Below are 18581 nucleotides of genomic sequence, written 5' to 3'. Positions count from 1 at the left end.
GACAGGGAAGAGGCACATTGTTTGATATACGTATTTTTAATGCAGTAGGAAGCCGAGTCTGTATAGGGTATACCACTAAGTGGTTATATCATGCACAGAGTCTAGAGATTCCCCCAGAAGTGTACAGGGCACAATGTTAAACCCAAAGTGCTCTATTAGTGTTAGTGTAGGTGAGCAGCCTTAGGCCTAACACAGAGGAGTGCAAGACATTTATTGCACAACATTGACCAATAATTGACCCAGGACTTAAAATGGAGATACACACCAATTTTAGAAAAATAACCCTCTTTCAAGATTTATTTTAAGACCAAGATGTTCGCGAAAAATAATTAAGACTTTAAAAAGTGGACACTGCAATATTCAAGCTTTGCAATGTTATCCTATGGAGGAAACCAAGAATGCAGTTTTTCAGGTACGTACATGACTTACAGTTCTAGTCTTCACTGTTTCTGGTCAACACCAGGCAAGTTTCAGATTTGCACCAAAACTGCACCACCAGAAGCACAGGAGAGGCCAGGTACAGAGGTCAGATTCGGGGCCGGTGCCCAATGTTAACCAATGGAGACTGGGGGTTCTCGAAGATGCGCTTCTCACAGTTGAGTGAAGCGGCGTCAGGGTTCAATCTCCTGGCGTTAAGGTAAGTACAAGGGGGGCGATAAGGCAGCACCATACTTACACCCTCAGCAGCACAGGAGCAGCCGAGTGCAGAGTGCCAACACAGCGTTGTGCGCCCAATGCAATTCAATGGGAGAGGAGGGAAATCGAGGTTGAAGAAACGCTCAGGCCAGAAGGCCGGACGAAAAAACCAACAGCAGCCCAGGTAAGCAGAGATGCTTGGGGATGTTGTGACACCATCTGTCAGGATCCCCAAGGCCCAGGGGGGTCGGGTGCAGGGTTGTCCTTAGGTGTCGAAAAACAGCTTAACAAGCAGATCGCGGTGCGGGGGAGTCTTTGAGTGGAAGCTGAAGGCATCGAGGTGGAGTCTGACAGGGGTCAGCCGGCAAAGGACTCTTGCTAAGAAACGCTGGGGAACCTTTACCGAACCGGTGGGCTTCGGCCGTGGGCGTCGGGTGCAGAGTTGGATCCAGAGGTGAGTTTGTGGTTCCTCAGGACAGAGTTCTTTTCTTTGTACATGGTTTCTTCTGGACAGGTCCGCTGTCCACAGGGAATTTAGAGTCTTTATCGAAGGCAAGCAGTCCTCGCAGGGCTTTGGAGGACAGAGGGCCTGCAGGACGAGTCGTTTTTTTGTAGAAGACTTGAAAGGCAGCAGACAGGCAGGCAGGGCAGGCGCAGAGTCAGTCACTGGTCCTATTTTTCTTGTGCTGGTGCAGCTATTCAGTGTCCAGGCTTCTTAGGTCATCATAGATCTGATCTCATGTTGTGAGGGAGCCACCTAAATACTAGAAATAGGGGCGTAACTGGGGAGTAACAGGTAGGGATCTATGGGTTCCTTACCTGGGGTATCCACGCTCACTATTATGCCACCCTCTTGTGGGAGGGGGGCATAACCCCAGCTCTGATTGTATAAGTCCCACTATCTTCAAGATGGTAGGCACTGGAAATGTGCTTTACTTCACCTCCAGCACCTGAGGGGTGGAGTTGGTGAAGGGGGGCACACCTTCTATTCTTGCTAGGTTTTCCTGCTAATTCACCCGCCCAAAAGTGGGGCTTTGAATCAGGGACTGCCATCTGCTGCTAGCAGCAGAGGCTAGGTTCACAATACAAAGGTGGCAGGCCTTTGAAGCTTCACTGTCGAGCACTGTGCCCATCCTGGGGAAAGAGGTGTGACACCTCTGCCCAGAATGTGCTTTGTTTGTGGCCACAGAGAGCAGACTCTCTTGACCCAGGAGTCTAAACATGTCTGGTGGTGGCAGGCTGCATAAAGCCAGTCAGAGACCACACCAGGGTTAGTAGGTTTTCAGGAGGCACCTCTGATGTGCCCTCTGAGTACATAGTTTAATAAATCCAACACTGACATCAGTGTGGGTTTATTAAGAGGAGTTGTTTGGTACCAAAACTCCTGGGTTCAGTGGAGCCATCATGGTGCTGGGGAACTCAAGTTGTTGAGTTTCCATCCCATTTACTCGCTATAGCTTCCCTGGTACTTAAAATATTGTAGGGGCATATCTGCTCATACAGATATACCCACACCTGAGATATAGTGCACCGTGCTTTGGGCGTGTAAGGCCTCCTAGAGGGGTGACTTCCCTATACCTTAGGCAGTGCTGGTTGGCATGGCACACAGGCAGTGTTCCATATCGACTATCTTAATTTTCACTGCACCAAGGCATGCAGGTTGCAGTGGCAGTTTGCAAAGCCTTGGTGAGGGGTCCCTAGGGGACCCTCTTCAGTCCCAATTCCCTATGTACCAGGGTACCATTTACAGGGGGGGGGGGTCTGATGGGCTAATCATGGCACAGTTTTAGGAAAAGACCACTGGTACTGGGAACCTGGACAGCAGGAACCCAGTACTCTACAGTCAAATTGCCTCAAAGGGCACACAAAACGCAACAGAAACCAACTTTCCCACAAAACTTTTAAACTTGAGGTGATCAACTCTTTCAGGACTGAGTCGGCACAGTTTTGTTGAGTGCACTAATAGAGGGGGCTGGGGAACCACAGGAAGTCGTTGAAACTGTTGTTCTACCAACCTCATATTGCCGCTAGCAAGCATAGCAGCCTGCCTGTCCTTCTGCAAATGTATTTTATATAGTAGCATTTAACAAAATTTAGCTAAACCCTTATTATTTATTTTTGGTTGAGTCACAGTAGCTTTTCACTGGATCAGCAAACCAGCACACATCTCTGCTGCCCGTTCAGGAATCTTCTGGCTTTCCTGTGCTGGTCCAGGGTGTTCTCAAAACTGTTTGATTAAGTGATAAGAAATTAGATGGAAAGTAGAGCACCTTGGAAAATTGAATATGCACGTGTTATACACGGTTTCATCAACTTGATGTGTAGTCAGCATTCTGGGTACCCAGCTCTTCTAAATCCAGCTCTCACTAGCAATTAAATTGCCCTACCTCTGCAAAAGTGTCAATTAATGAGCCGTGTTGCTATTGTGCCCAGCCACACAACACACGTTTCTCCTCTACCTTCTTTCTTTGTGAAATGATCAATAATTGGGCCTCGAGGGGGCATTGGAGATTAAATCATGTCCCATGGAGCAAGAAAGTTGCACTTGCAAAGTGTCCATAGAAAATACAACTGTTACAAACAAAAATAAAAACTGCCTGCATCATTCAGCTCTTTCCTTCCTCCCTGTCTTTGTTCTCAACAAATATTTGATCGTTGAGGGGTTTAGACAGTGTACAATAAACAGAATGCATGTATTCCATCAAATAAAACATAAATCTTTGTGTATCTTAAGCTCTTTCCACTCACCTCTGTGGATCTAATCTAGAAGTATCAATTCAAATATTATCAAATAGCAGCAAGTTTGCTTTATGCATTTCTAGAGGAACGTGTACCTTTTATGCCTGTTATCAAAGATTGATACTGAGGGTCTTCGAGTACAGCTAATGTAAAGTCCTTCTTGGCCTGAGGACCATGGCTGCTGGGTACTGGATTGGTAGATTTGTCAAACATTGTTACATTCAAAACTTATCAAGTTATATTGAATAAAAAACCTGGTTGGAAAATTGTCATTCCTTCACTTTAAAACTTTGATATTTTCCATCCATGTTCGCAGCATTATTCTTTTAATATATATGTGCAATGATGTGTGTCTTTACGATGCATGCTATTACCACACATGTAATAGCGCAGGTTGATCTTCACAATGCATGGCATTACATCATGAACCTTTACCACACATTTTTAAGGTACATATACATATTCACTGAAATACCAATGGTTACAGGGATTTTATAGTTAGGCTCAGATTTCACTTTTGGGACTCTGTAGCATGAAGTATTAATTCCAAAATATAAATGGGGCAGTAAATCAATTACATCTGATTTTCTTACACAGTTTCATAGATGCCACAAAAGGTGAATGGTTAACTGTTTGGTAGTCTAGATATAAATGAATGTTAAGTGAGAAATAAAAGACAACTCTTATCCTGTCAGACTGTCAAGGACTGTACACAGTGAGGGTCGTTTAAGCATCCTTGTTGTTGGGGAACTCTTCAGTTGCTGTGTGCCATCTTGCACTTAATAGCACAAGAGAGATGTCACATGTCTCCCTGAGAGGGCCCCAGTAGAAGGAAACACCACATGAGTAAAAGATCTCCTTCGCAATCGAGTAGTTCTTGATTGGCGATGGAGATAAATGTAGCTGCAGATAAACCAGGCACTAAACTCTCCTGGACATAAAACAGGAGAAAAGAGCCACACCAAGAGATCCATAAGAAGATTGGGAAGAGAAAATCAAGCTTAAGAAATAAAGAGAATGGTCAAAAAGAGAAGCAAGTGGGAGATGAACACAATGAACAATAGGCAACTAATGCATGGCGATGCACCTACCATTCATGACTACCTCCTTTATATGTGATTTAACAGGGATGGACATCACAGTAGAAAGACTCAACTTTATCTTAAAATGGGAACCTTTGCTACAGTTCTCTGTGTTTTCTAGTTCTCTGGACAGACCACCATCTTGGAAAGGGTTCTTCATCGGCTCATCCATGCCCCTTTTCTCAGAATCATTTTGCTTTATACACATTGTACAAGCTGCAGCATCACATCATTTGCTTGTTGCAGTACACTTCAATTCCACTGCTGTCTTCGTTGACCAAAGCTTCCAGGTGAACTTGGAGGAGCCTCCAGGTGACAGGGACCATGGAACTGTCAGTTGGTAAGGGCACGTGGTGCCTATGCAGGCACTGAGCGAAGCATCCAACACGCCACCTTTGTGCACAATAAAAACACATCCTTCCTTCTGAGGACCATCTCAGATAAGTTCTCCACACAGATGTAACAGAGGTTAATCATTCTCGAGGAGTCTTTGAGTCTAAGTGGTTGCACAGATATTGTAGTATTTATAGAGAACTTTGGGGGTTTGAATTAGTACCCATCCTGCGGATGATATGATAATAGTTATTTTGAAATGACTATTCGTCTGGAGTTTGCTGTTCTTGTGAGCATCTTCTCTTTTACATCATTCTTGACATGGAAGAATCTGATATGGGGATGTACACAGTCATGATTGAGATAGTTTATACTGACATTGTAAAATGTACCGATATCTACTTTGATGGATCGGCGTGAAACTCTTCATTAGAGAGGTGTAGGGTACACTTATTTTGCTTCATTTTTACCATAATACTTGATAAATACTTAAAACTGTTTCCATGTGGAACTTTGTAAAGTTGTTGACTATGTCCACTTCATTGCCTTCAACGCTACCAAATTCCAGATAGTGATTTAAAATGTCCTTGTTGGTTTGAGCTCAGGATAGCATGTTTGTGCTCCGTTGTTAAGGTACATGTTCTTTATGATTTTTGCTCTCTTTGAGGTGCACAACCCCCAGTAACAGTACTCTGGTGATGCCCGTATGTGGATCCCAGGCTCACTTTGCCAAGGTACTCAAGCTATAGTTCATTCATGAAGCCTAAGTAGGCCGGAACCGACCTGAGGTTGCTTGTGTTGCCATCTGTAAGGGACCTGCCTGGCACTTCGTGCTGCACTGTTCCTACTGGAGAAGGACCAAATCTGATTTGCAAATTTTGGGTCTCTGTGTAGAGTAAAACAGGAGGCAGCCCATGAGGATCACAACTGGCTGGTGTTAATTTAAAAGTTTCTTGTTGTTTGTTACAGTACTATAGCACAGCACCCCTTCCTTAACCTCCTGCATAGTTCTTGTGAAAAAGCTTTACCATTAATCTGTTACTCTTTCCTCCATGCAAGGTAGGAAATTTCCTTACTAACAAATCCTGTAGGGACATTTAATTCCTTTCATACAGGTCTTGCTCTCAGTTAATCCAAGTCCTTTAGAACCACTACCTTGAAGAAGCAGCCGTGCAGTTTTTTTGTACTATAGGTCCAACACATCCGTATCACAATCTGGTCAACATATACATAGATGGAGACCTTATGGAATACGAATACCTATTCTGTCCTCCTGACACTCCATGCTCCACTTCCCCATTGAAGTGATGGGTGTCTTTGAGGTGGTCATGCTAGATGCACTTTGTTTCAATAATTTACATTGGTGTCATTTTTTGCTTTCTTACAACAATGGTGATATGATACATATGCTTACTGTGGTATGTTTCAACTTTTAATAAAAATGTTTACAAAAAATTCTAGCACAAATATTTCAGCCTCAGCAAAAGCCTGATGAAAGTAAACATTGCAATGTTATGGCACGTAATTTTTATTCTATATTATTTTCCTGCACCGCTTGTATGGCTGTCATGCTAGCAAAAATAAATGCAATAGAAACCGATAGTCCCTCCAGTAACTACTGCCCTTCATTCAGCCTCATCGACCCACAATAACAAAAGACAGCCAGCATCTTGTCAGCCCAGATCTAAATTACTGCTGCCAGCAATATACCAGCAAGCCCCACTTGATTATCACAACGCTTCCCACCCAAGACAATGATTTGTAATCAATAGCAGGAGCAGACCGTGTCTGCGCATTTTACATGTTAACAACACAGACTGACGAGGAGTCAGAGAGATAAAAACATCAATTGTTCTAGGCATCCTGCCTGATCATTTACCACAAAAGCGGATGAATGAACAGCGGACGCCGCACATACCTGCTTCAGAACTTCGATCAATACTAAGGAAAAAATAAAATCAATTGCCAGATCTCTTCTCTCCATTAGGAAGTCTCGATGCTGTTCGTCACTGCAAAAAAAGAAAAAATGCAAATAATAAAAACTGCATTTATTAAAAGTACACGATTATTGATTCATAGATCAGTGTACAGAAAGAAGTGCATTTAGTCGTGTGGCCACACCTTGCAATGAATAACATGCTGTTGAATCAGGGCGGAGCTGTATATATTCACAATTTTATTTTTCCAACTAAAAGGACAGACTTGCCATTTACCTCCCCTCCCCAAGAGTAAACGTGGTGTTATTTCAGGGACCACGCAGTGCTGGCTCGATTCCAGGCACTAACAGCCTGCTCTCTATGTATGAAATGTACTAAAGGTGGCGTCTGTGCCTGGGCTGGGAGTCCGCCCTTCCCTCCACACGAACCAAGGACACTTTGAAAACAAACAACATAACGACAGCCTTGTACCCCTGTGCTTCTTTTGCAAGCATGAAGGGATCTGCTGCAGCAGCAAGCCTCCTGGGTACCAGAACTGGACGTGTGGAAAAAGAGACAATGACATTTATTTTGTCACTTACTGTATTTCCATTTCTTAATGAGTTGGAATTACGAAGCCGTTAGCACGACTCATCGCAAACACATTCACACGGTTCGCAGAGCACATTGTTCACATCTAAGCACACGGAGTTTGTCTGAAAGTCGAAAACCTACGCATTTATTAAAAAAAGCACTAAGAGATGGTTTTCGGTGTGTCAAGACTTGAGCTAGAATTCAACCGGAGTCAAGCTAAATTGCAGTCAGTAGAAAAACGAGAATAATTTAACACAGCGAGGTCCTCAAATCTATGTACACCAGGCGGACTATCGTTGAAGATGCCACTTTATTTAATGTTTTCTCCAGACCTTTAAATTCTGCTTTGCACTTCAAGTGGTGTTAGGCACAGGGCCATTTGAGGGAGACAAGGCACTTGTAGTGTGGCCACTGACTGACCTTAGCAATGCTTGGAGCACGCAGCACTGTGTATATGTATATGGTATTCTGTAGTGTGAACTTAGCCAAAAGGCAGAGGAGCGCTGTACATAGTGAGAGACAAGTATAAAGTCAGCAAGAGGAGGTTGTGGGTGGTTAATGCATTGTGATGTGACATAGTTTTCTTCAAAGAGCGGAGTCTGTGCAACTCTTTTCTAAATTGGAGCAGCATTGCGGAGTTGTTGATGGATATGGGGATGTTATTCCAGATGCATAGATGGATAAGGCCTACTGTCTTTTATACACTGCTTAGCCTGCATTCTGATAGTGTTGTGGCTGCAAGTGTGCAGAGATCCACCAGAGAGAGTAAGCTTGTCTGTACGATAAGCGAGGGTGCTGGTCCTGATAGCGCTGTTCATGATACAGCTGGTTTTGAAGATGGTGTGGTCCAGTAAGTGAAGCGTATGGAGTTCCATGAGGATGGGGAAGATGTGATCCTATTTCTTCAGGCCCAGGATGAGACGTGCTGCAGTATGTAGGATGCCCCTAATGGGTGCAAGTGAGGCACTTGGGACACCATGGAGTAGAACATCACCACCATCCAGAGGCAAGAGTGCATGGGTTTGAGCAGCAGTTTTGAAGTCTCTTTCTATAAGGAATGGTCTGACTTTCTTAAGAAGAGAGCTGATACCAGACACACTTTGTTTTTTGGCAATGTGTTAATTGAGGGTGAGCTTGGTGACCAGGGTGAATCGACATGGCATGGCATTTGTTTAAAGGTGGGGTTAGATGCCCTCAAGGTCTGGTCTGACAAGATATATTGGTATACGATGGGATAGAAAATGGTGGGATCATCAGGCTCTAGTGTAGATTTATTTAGGAGTGGTAAGATTTGGCCTGTCTTGAGAGCTTCTGGGAAGATGCCTAGAGTAAGGAAGGCATTGGCAATGGTAAATAGGCATAGGAGACCACCAACAGAAAGAGCTTTGGAGAAGTACGATGGTAAGGCATCATCTTGATAGGAAGTGGCTTTGAGGGAGTTGAGAATATCAGCTGGACCTGGGAGGGATAGGGTTTTGAAAGCTGACCATTATGGAATTCTACAGGAAGGTGTGAGTGAAATCAGGCTTGGTGACGTTGATGTGCTGTCCGATCTTCTGTATTGTTTCACAGAAGAGCATGATGTAATTGCACTTACCTGTGGAGTGAGGAATAGGTGGATCCAGCAGGGCCTAATGCAGTGCTTCATTGCCTTGAACAGTGTTTTGCTTCTATTGATGGCTTCACTGATGGTGTTGTTCTAATACTTTGCTTTGGCTGATGTGTTGAGCTGTCTGCACGTTGAGCAGAGGACTTCAGTATCAAGAGGTCCTCAGGAGTTTTATCTGTCTTCCATTTTCTTTACCGACTATGGATAGATAGTTTATTGTAAACATGATCTTTAGCGTACCAAGGTGATTAAGGTCACTGGGCGAGCCTTTTGAGATTCCAGTTGAGCTGTGCGGCGCCTGCTTGTGTCCTCTTGAGGGGTGGAGAATCAGTGGGCAGTGCCTCCATATCCTCACTGCTTCATCAGTCTTGGAAGGGATTTCTGGTATCAAGGGATCAGGGTACTGAAACCTTTTCATAAATATCACCATCAGACAAACAAGGCAAGTCCAACTGTCCTCCAAGCTCCACCACAAACCCATGTCCCAATATGTAATGGAGTCTGTTACCTTGTATCACATTTTGCTTCATGTACCTATAAAAGGCACTGGTAATTAGCATGTGGTATATCCCAACACTTTCATTTTTGATATCCTGAAGCTCGCCTCTGATCTCGATTTCCCCACTTTCCTTTGAGATGATCATTCACTGTTGAGTTTTTTTTCCTCCTTGGCATCCAATTCCAAAAGGGTGCTAATATGTAGGTCAGCAATATGGCCTCAGAATAGACTAGACCCTTCCTTCGTCCATTCATAATAAAGAATGTAAAGAGAGACTGTATGTAGTTTGTAAGAGATTCACCATTCTAGAATATGAGAATGCGTGATATGGTGTTTCCAAATACTGGGTGGTTTTCTTCTGAATTTTATCTGCTAAGTAAAAGCTATGGCAGATGTCGAGTTCCCTCTCATAATCTACTAAATGGGTAATGTGAACAACATGAATACAGGAAAACTAACTTTGAACATCACGCATGCTACTCGAAAAGGTTCATTTGCTCTGCCATTTTTTATCCCACGATATACTGGTATATCTGGCCAGACCAATTTAAGCCTAGGTCATTAAACATTATGACTCCATTTAATAGGATTGAGTTGCCGCGCGACAAGGTGCATTTTGCCACATACCAATTTACCCCCTCACAGAAGTAATTCAAATGCTTCAATTGCTCCATAAATGCTGCCAAAATGCATATGGTTCTCAATTGTTTATGGACAAGTAGCAGATTTCATCTCTCATATGTTTGTGTTAATGCAACGGTTTTATTTGGGTACCCATATTTTGATAAGCTGTGCTTGGCATTCATTTCCAATTTTTTTTTCTTAAAGATACGTTTTCAAATAAAAGATATATAATCACTTTCAGTTCAATTGAAGTAGCAATTTTGCATGAAAAATGTAGGAAACTTGTGCCACTGATATACATCCAACGTGGAGCAGATGTTTCATAAAGCCACCATTCTGGCTGTCTACGAAGACCTTTAAAAAACTCCTATCACATCTTTTTGCCCCAAGAGGCTAACTCATTCTTTAAACTCGGATTAATAGGTAGGGCCACTGGAATTATACGATTCTGCGGCCGTGGTGTTTTCTGCATAAGTATGGATTGGCCACATTTGCAAAATAATCCACCATCTGCAGCAAAATTTGCAAATGTTAACAAAAAAAAAGTTACTAAAACATGGTGACGTGTTCCTGCGAACCGGAATGCCTTTATCAGAAGTTGATTAGTCATCTTTCAGTTGCTTATTGCTGTATTTGGGTCTTAAATTGGTGCTAATAAGATGCTAACTTTTTCCCTAGACAGTGTTACCATTTGTAAAAATGACAAAAGAATTAAGTCATACTATCACAAAATGTGCCGCATTACATCACATAATTTGCCTTTTCTTCCTCATAATTTAGTCAACCTCGCTGCATAATTTCGTTTTCCTCTGCTACATTATTCCAGTGGCCCTACTTATAGGGTCTGGAACATGTCTTCTTCCTTATTGTGGAATTCTCCTTCGATAAGGGAAACCCACACGTACTGATGCACACAAATGTAGATTGTGTTTAATACTGCAAGCTTATTAGAACTGCTGGCCATTGATGCACCACGCAAACAGCACTGCACTCTTGGCCCAGACAAAAGAGGCATGTTCATTGTTAAGACTGAAGCAAGCCAAATCTGCACAATTTCATCTATTCTAAATTTTGCCAGAAAAACTTCTAAGGAATGAATTGATATTTTAAATAAAGAAAACATCACGTCCAGACAAAGTAATTGCGGTGACGAAAATCATCAGGAAAGGAGTGTAAACAATCTCTCTTTTAGTTTCTGACTAGCTCCCGTTTCTAATTTTTTTTTTTTTTTTTTTTTAAACAAAAATACTTTGTTTAACTTTATGAAAAGAAAAACTATTCCCAATGACGTGAATTCACAGAATTGTATACAATAGCACCTCCTACATTAGATAATACAGAAGAATTGCTACAGTAAGAAAATATTGATGAGCATCAAGAGGGACAAATCCCAAGCTAGCCCCAAATAGCAATATACATGAAACTATGAAGAGATACAGCTCATGTAGTATTTATTTTTGCAGTTTTATATAACATGAATTTGGCTCAGTGTATTGGAGAGCTTTACATGAGCACCAGTTACATTACACAAGGTCAGAGGCACGGGAAGATTAAATGATTTGCCCAGAATCACACGATATTGAGCCGACACGGGATTCAAGCCTGGTTTCCGATTTTCAAAATTGGCAGCTCTGGCAGTAATGCCACATTCTCTCCCTATATACAATTCCTATTTGGCTTTCACTCACCCCAGATAGGTCACTGGCTCATCTGAACAGTAGGAGCAGTATGAAATGGTGGGAGGCTATGTTAGACCAACAATGTGTTTTTCTGTAATAATTCGGTTCAGAGGGTTCTCCAAATATCCTTAGTACATGCAGTATGTGGCAGGAGAGTAGCATATGTGTAGGCAGCATTTTAACAGAAGACCCAGTCACTCATCCAGTGTTAGAAATGAGGGTCTCTAGATGGCAGAGGTATGCACCTTTGTCCAAGTCGGGACCCTTGGTTCTAGTCAGGGTAAGGGAGTTACATACCTTAGATAACCCCTGCTCACCCCCTTGGTAGCTTGGCAAAAGCAGAAAGACTTATCCCAAAGGCAATGTGTAAAGTATTTGTACTCCAAACACACAGTGACAGTGTGAAAACACCACAAATGGCCAGCAGACCAGTTTAGAAAAATAAAGTATCTTTATCTAAACCAAACAAGACCAAAAGAACAAATATCCTGTATACATGTATTAAGATATCACTTTTAAAACAGTGACTTCAAAAATAGCACTTTCTCAAACAAATAGCTCCACATGGGGCTATAACGATGTCGTGACTGGCATAAATCCAAAGTACAGTGCTGACTGCGAGGTGCGCGGCGTCGGGCACGGAGTCACACAGACCCCCAAACAACATTACCTTGGAAACTAAGTCTATGGTCCCTGGTTGCCACGGGGCAGGCAGGCAAGGCATTGAGTCCATGAGGAGGCGAGGCATCGAATCTAGGACAGGGGAAGTTAGGCGTCGTCGGCGGTGAAGCATTGGTGAAGCATTGGTTCTGGTGGGAAGATGCGAAGTCGAAGAGTTTGTGAAGTCGCCCTTGTCGGTTATCAGCTCCGTGATAACGGGATGCTGGCGCTGGCGGCGTCGGTGCGAGCATCGGGAAGCATCGGGAAGGCCGATAACTGCAGGCATAGAAGGGCGTTGGAGCTGCGGTACAGGTGGGGTGATGCACCATGCACTTCACGAGCAGTGCCCCTGGCCTCGGTGCAAGTCTGTGCGTCACTGGCAGAAGCGCTGATGGCATCAGAGTTGTTTGTCTTGCTTTGCAGCACCAAACACACAATTCTCAGGGCCCAAAAACTAGCGCCCATTTGAATACAAGAGTCCACAGGTCCTGGTGCTGGTCAGTGGGTTGCAGGTGAAGTCTTTGTGCCCGTGAGACTTCAGAACAGGAGGCCAGCACACACAGGCCTTTGGAGATTCTTCTTCAAGCAGGTTCACAACAAAGTTCCAGTCTTTGTCCTCTTCTTGGCAGAGGCAGCAACTGCAGGCCAACCCAACAAAGCGCACACAGCAAAGGGGCTTTACTCCTCCTTACAGCACTCCAGCTCTTCTCCTTGACAGAGGTTCTTCTTGAGTCCAGAAGTGATCTAATTCTCTGGGGCTTAAGGTCCAATACTAATACCCAATTTTCTTTTTGTTCTCTTTGTGGCAAGGGTCTCAGAGCCCAGTCCAAACCGGTTCTGTCCTCTCTGGTGCAGCATGGACACAGGAGGGGGCGACAGCATTTTACAAAGGAGACACAGCCTATTCAGGTGAAAGTGAAAATTCTCCAACCATTGTAAATGTAGCCAAGTTCTATTCAGCCCAGCTATGAGTCACCCTGGAACGGCGGGACACACCTCAATTTAAAATACATCTCCCCAAAAACATGTGCAATTAAATTCTGAGGTCAGAGAGCCTAAACTCCATTTATACATCTTGTCCCAATGGAAAGTTATACTTGTAAGATGTTACAAAAGGTGCCAAAGGGACAAATAGCCTTTCAATAGTGAAAAACGAATTTGGCAGTACTTCACTATCAGGACATGTAAAGCACACCAGTACATGTCCCACCTTTTACATACACTGTACCCTGCCCAAGGGGGTACCTGGGGCCTACCTGAGGGCTGCCTTACATGTAAGAAAAGGGACGGGTAGGGCCTGGCAAGAGTGTGCACTTGCCAGGTCGACATGGCAGTTTACAACTGCGTGTGCAGACACTACAGTGGCAGGTCTGAGATACATTTACAGGGGTACTCATGTGGGTGGCACAACCAGTGCTGCAAGCACACTATGAGCATTTGCTTTACAGGCCCTGGCACACTCCGTGCACTTTACTAGGAACTTACCAGCAAATTAAATATGTCAAACATGGATAATCAATCAGACTCATAATTTAGACAGAGAGCATATGCACTTTAGCACCGATTAGCAGTGGTAAAGTGCCCAGAGTTCTAAAGCCAATGAAAGTAGGTCAGGAAACATAGCAGGCAGAAGCAAAAAAACTTGGGAATAACCCTGCAAAAAGAACATTTCCAACACCCAATCTTCACCTATGGGGTTTGGGCCCCATCCCAAGATCATCACCTCCTTTGCTAGTAACAGTGCTAATGCAAAGCATCCCATTAAAGCAGGGGGGAATAGTGCAACATTAGGGAAAGCTACAGGAATGCATCTTTCCAAATGCCTCAAATCGGAGGGCACCGACAAGCGAAATGCATAAAGTCAGCCGCGGGAAGAAAACATTGCACACAGCTTGTGCTACATTGAGACCTAAGGCCTGAAGCTCAACATGGATGGGGTCGATGCTATTTACAATTTTCTAGTAAAAGCATTCTGTGCTTATTCTTGAAGAAGTTAGTCCTAGTAAGGTTGAACCACTGCTCAGCCAACAGTGAGGGGAGAATATCAGCATCTCAACGTTTCTTCGGACCTATATACCCACTGGCATGAATTACCAGGCTGTAGATGTCAAGAGGATGACAAAGAGCAGCATTTACCAGGGTTTCGTGTGGGAGTATGGGAAAAAAACACCTGTATTGATCCCTGTAACCGGAGATACAAATCCGGCAATATGATTATTGCCGAAGCCCTCAACTAAGACTAAGTGAGAAAATGCACACTGGAAAGAGATTGCTCATCAGAAGAAGGTTAAACTTTTCAAGTTGCCCTTAGGGTTTAGGTTCAATCATCAGTGGCCATAGGGGGTTGTCAGCCAACAGTGTGCCCAGTGAATAATGTATCCTAGTGCCAGCAAGGGCAGTCAGGTGGCTTAACTTCAAATTTAACTCCCTCTTGTTTACACATTTTACAATTGCCAGATGTCTTTGGTGAGAGAAGATGGACGGTCATAATGTTTTCATTACGTGCTACAATACAGATGGCACCTAAAGACAGCTCAATGAAATATTTCACATTTTGGAGTTGACAGTAGTGTCTCAATGCAGGTTTACCATATGAAATAGAACTTCAGAAATTAGCATCTCTTATGAATGAGAAGTATGTGTGTACACAGGATTTACCAGATGACATAGAATTCGGCTAGCACCTCTCAGCAATGCTCTTCTCTTCCAATCACTAGATGTAGGAAAGCTGCAAAGGGGGATGGCTATAAAATCCTAGTAGACGTGGCATGAAGAGCAAGAGGCTGCACCGTGCTTTAGCAAATTAAGGGGCAAAACTGTATATATTTAAGCTGGTCCTTTTAAGACCAACTCAAAAATACAAGCTTCACAGGCATGGAAGACAACCCAGTGATAATTTCCCGAACCTCCAATAAAATTTGAAATCTTGGCGGTCCTTTGGTTAGTTCCCAACTACAAGCTCGCTTCAATTGGGCTCTAACAGTCACGTGTGAGGGACAACATGACTTTTTTAAAGCCATCGTGGCTCTGAATGTTAGAAAAGGCACAGCACAAGATGGTACCTCAGAAGACGCCAGAATGAAAATAATAACAATATCTAGTAATTTTTATATATCACATGCTACTAAAGGATTTATTTTTGCAGGGTTGTAAATAGTGGGAGTTATTATTGCTCAATGTAACGGTATTCAATTTACTGAACACGGAAGACAAAATATTAAGCCTACCCTGCTGGTATTGGAGCATATGGCCTTTAGGACACAGAAATCTTAGCAGCACGTGCATAAATACCCAAGGTATCTTACTGAAGTTTGTTAGCAAACAACGCACAATTTGAGGAGTAGGGAAATAAAATGATAAAAGACCAGCTATATGAAATCAAAAATAAACTGTACTTAACAAGCAGAAAAGGCCAATTTGATATAGTCAGTATTAAATTAATTCAACTGGGATATATGTTTTTACTCTGATTGGCAAAAGAAAGAAATGATGCAAATGTAATCAAATAACTCAATTATAAGGTGTCAATTCTAAAATGATGCAAAGAAATCCACAGGTGAAATCCCTGGACTCTCTTAGACACAAAAGAGCCCCCTGGCCGGTTGGCTTGAGGACTCCGCACCACTAGATTGTAGTGAATGAAACCACTAGGATTATCACTGGCTCAATGAAGCTACTAAAACACTCCGAGTTAGTGGAAATAAAAAACAAATCAACAATAATGTTACTCATTCAAAAATAAATCTGAAGCAAAATCAAATCCATCAATGTGGAAATTGGAGCAAAAGGCAGCCATGGAAAATAACTAGCATCAGTGTCAAACAAAAGCAGGACAAACTCTTTCAAAACTCTTCATTGGCCAGGAGCTAAAGTACTTAGGCAAATTGACAACTAAGCTGCTGTCAAAAACACATAACTTTGGTGCACTTTGCTTCGTTTTTGGTGATTACCTTTAAACTCTATAAATCTGTATGCAGCCTTTAATTGCTAGTCTACATGCATTCCTCCTTCCAAAAGCAAATCAGAAAAAATTTCAATCGTCCTTACCTAGCAAATATTTAAAAACAATCACCCACCCTTCAGGGCCAACGCCTTGAGCAATCCACCCTCACTAACAGCAGTAATCTGCTCAAGTTGACATCCATTAAAATTCCGCAGGTAGTTAAGTGCATCTAAAGTACTTTCAAACACGACCCTTCCAACCCCTGTCTTAGGTACAGAATGAAGCTTTGTCCTTCTGTCAGTTTTATGATGGTTTCTCCTGTAAAACAGTCTCTTGACTCCTTTGGGATTCATTTGCACAAATGGAAAACAAATACGTATAAAACGAATAGACATGGCTGCTAGGCATCGGCTGTGTGGATGCAACAGCCACCAGGAAAGGATGCTGGTACAGGCCACAGTCACAGTCACACAACATGCTTCGCAGGGGACTAGCAAGGCTGTAAAATGAATATATCCTGCAAGAGATCTTACAAGTGATGCAGCCCACGCCTAGCAAAAAATGGAAATATTCATTGGGCCTGCCACAAAACTGAGTTCTCGCTAGCCGCTTCAGTGACGTCTCCACCAGTCCAGTAGAAGTGAAAGATAAGTACAGGGACAGGAGAAACAATTAGGCCAAGAGTTCGACTCAAAGGTCAGAGAGAGGATTAGAGGACAGCAACCACTCCAGCGTGAAGCACAACACCACTGAAGGCTGAATGTGGGCTGAACAGCCTGGAGGAGAACAGCCTGACCAACAACCTGCCAGAAGAGCAGGTCTGAATTTTGAACAGAAGGGATGGATAGAACATGAAGAAAAGCAGATATAAAAAATTATAACTCAAAGACGGTAACTGCATTTTTCAAAAGCACAAAAGAGTGGACGCCTACGAAAATGGGCAAGTCTAGGCAGGCAGTATTGACTCAGCCTGAAAAGAACACTCAACTTCCGGCACCGCGACCTGCTAGTGCTGGGGAATGTCCAACCCCTCCTCGTGTATGTGAAAGGTCTGCATGACCAGTCTTAAAAACAGACTCCTGCCAGTAGTGAATCAATTACGTTTCAGTATGGGAAGATGAAATGTTCAATGAGTGGCAGAACACATGGCGCTGACTTCCTGAAGAACCATACTTTACTGAATAATTCATTTCCATTTCTCTCACTGCTTAATTTGTAAGAAATAAATAATTAAAATAAGTGTAGCAGCCAAAGCTTTTCTTAACAGCTTGCCACTAGTGCTGCCAAAATCCAGAGCTTACAGAACACTATGGCTGCCTCCTTCCGATTCCACTTCCTGTCTCTTTCTTCCACCACCCTGCACTTCCGGTATCTTTATATTGCTCTTGCAAGGTCTTTTTTCACCTCTGCCTTTTCCATTGCTCACAGTATTCTTATCTTTCTCTATATTCTTTTTTTTCCCTTTGCGGCCTTTCTCTTCCTTGCTTTGGGGCAAAGTCTGATGACTAGAAATAAGTACCAGTAAACAAAAAATAATGCTGGTGCCTACCACCTGTAAACACCTGCACAAATTAAGCACCGATTTCTCCATAGGCCAGGATGACAGGTGCCAATATTGAAAAGTACTCCCAGTATTTCTGCCAAAACCTGGTGCATAACACGGTGGCAGCAAAGTTTTCCGGTGCGATGTTGTACCTGAGGTGTGCGGTCAGCTGACAGTTTTAGTTACCAGTTCTTGTGGTTGACAAAATTCACAAGTACCTAAAAATGCTATGAGTCAGCAAATCGAGAAGCAGAAATAAGCATACGGTGGATGAAAGACATTGCACATTGAAACACAAGGAAAATGGGGCACTGGAGGCATTATACTATTGGGATAACAATGATTTGAATCTGATTGCAGATAAAGACATTAGCAGAAAACAGTCTATGCCGGCCTACTTGCTGTAGTGGCTTTCCAAAAACAGCATTAGGCAAAACTTATTTTAAAAAGGACAACTATTCAGGCTACATAATAAAAAACAATGATTATGACCTTCACAAATCCTTCTTTTGTAACCCTGTGGAATATTTATTTGCCATGTTAAAGGCAGCCCACACTCCTGTTTCATTGGGGTTCTAAAGCTTGCTTGGCATTTCACAAATACATGATGGCGAATTTATCATTTTAATGGGAAAGCGGTCAACAAGTTACATTGCACACGGAAACCCTGGGAATGTCTGGAAGCTAAGGGCTCAATCTTATGCGAATTCCCTCAGTTTAGCCA

At 43.0% G+C, this 18581-nt stretch overlaps 1 protein-coding gene across 6 annotated transcripts in view; it reads right to left on the bottom strand.

The window, feature by feature from the left end:
- The window catches only part of FRY (FRY microtubule binding protein), a 657235-nt gene that overhangs the window by 323287 nt on the left and 315367 nt on the right, over positions 1–18581 (bottom strand). For all 6 annotated transcript variants that reach the window (XM_085621668.1, XM_085621669.1, XM_085621670.1 and 3 more), the window contains exon 5: positions 6709–6799. In XM_085621668.1, coding sequence (XP_085477794.1) covers positions 6709–6799 — 91 coding nt within the window. The remainder of the gene's footprint in view (positions 1–6708; positions 6800–18581) is intronic.

This window comes from Triturus cristatus, chromosome 8 (assembly GCF_964204655.1).
Source record: "Triturus cristatus chromosome 8, aTriCri1.1, whole genome shotgun sequence".
Lineage (NCBI taxonomy): Eukaryota > Metazoa > Chordata > Amphibia > Caudata > Salamandridae > Triturus > Triturus cristatus.
The sequence above is the reverse complement of the archived record's forward strand: the minus strand, read 5'-3'. Positions and strand labels throughout refer to the sequence as shown.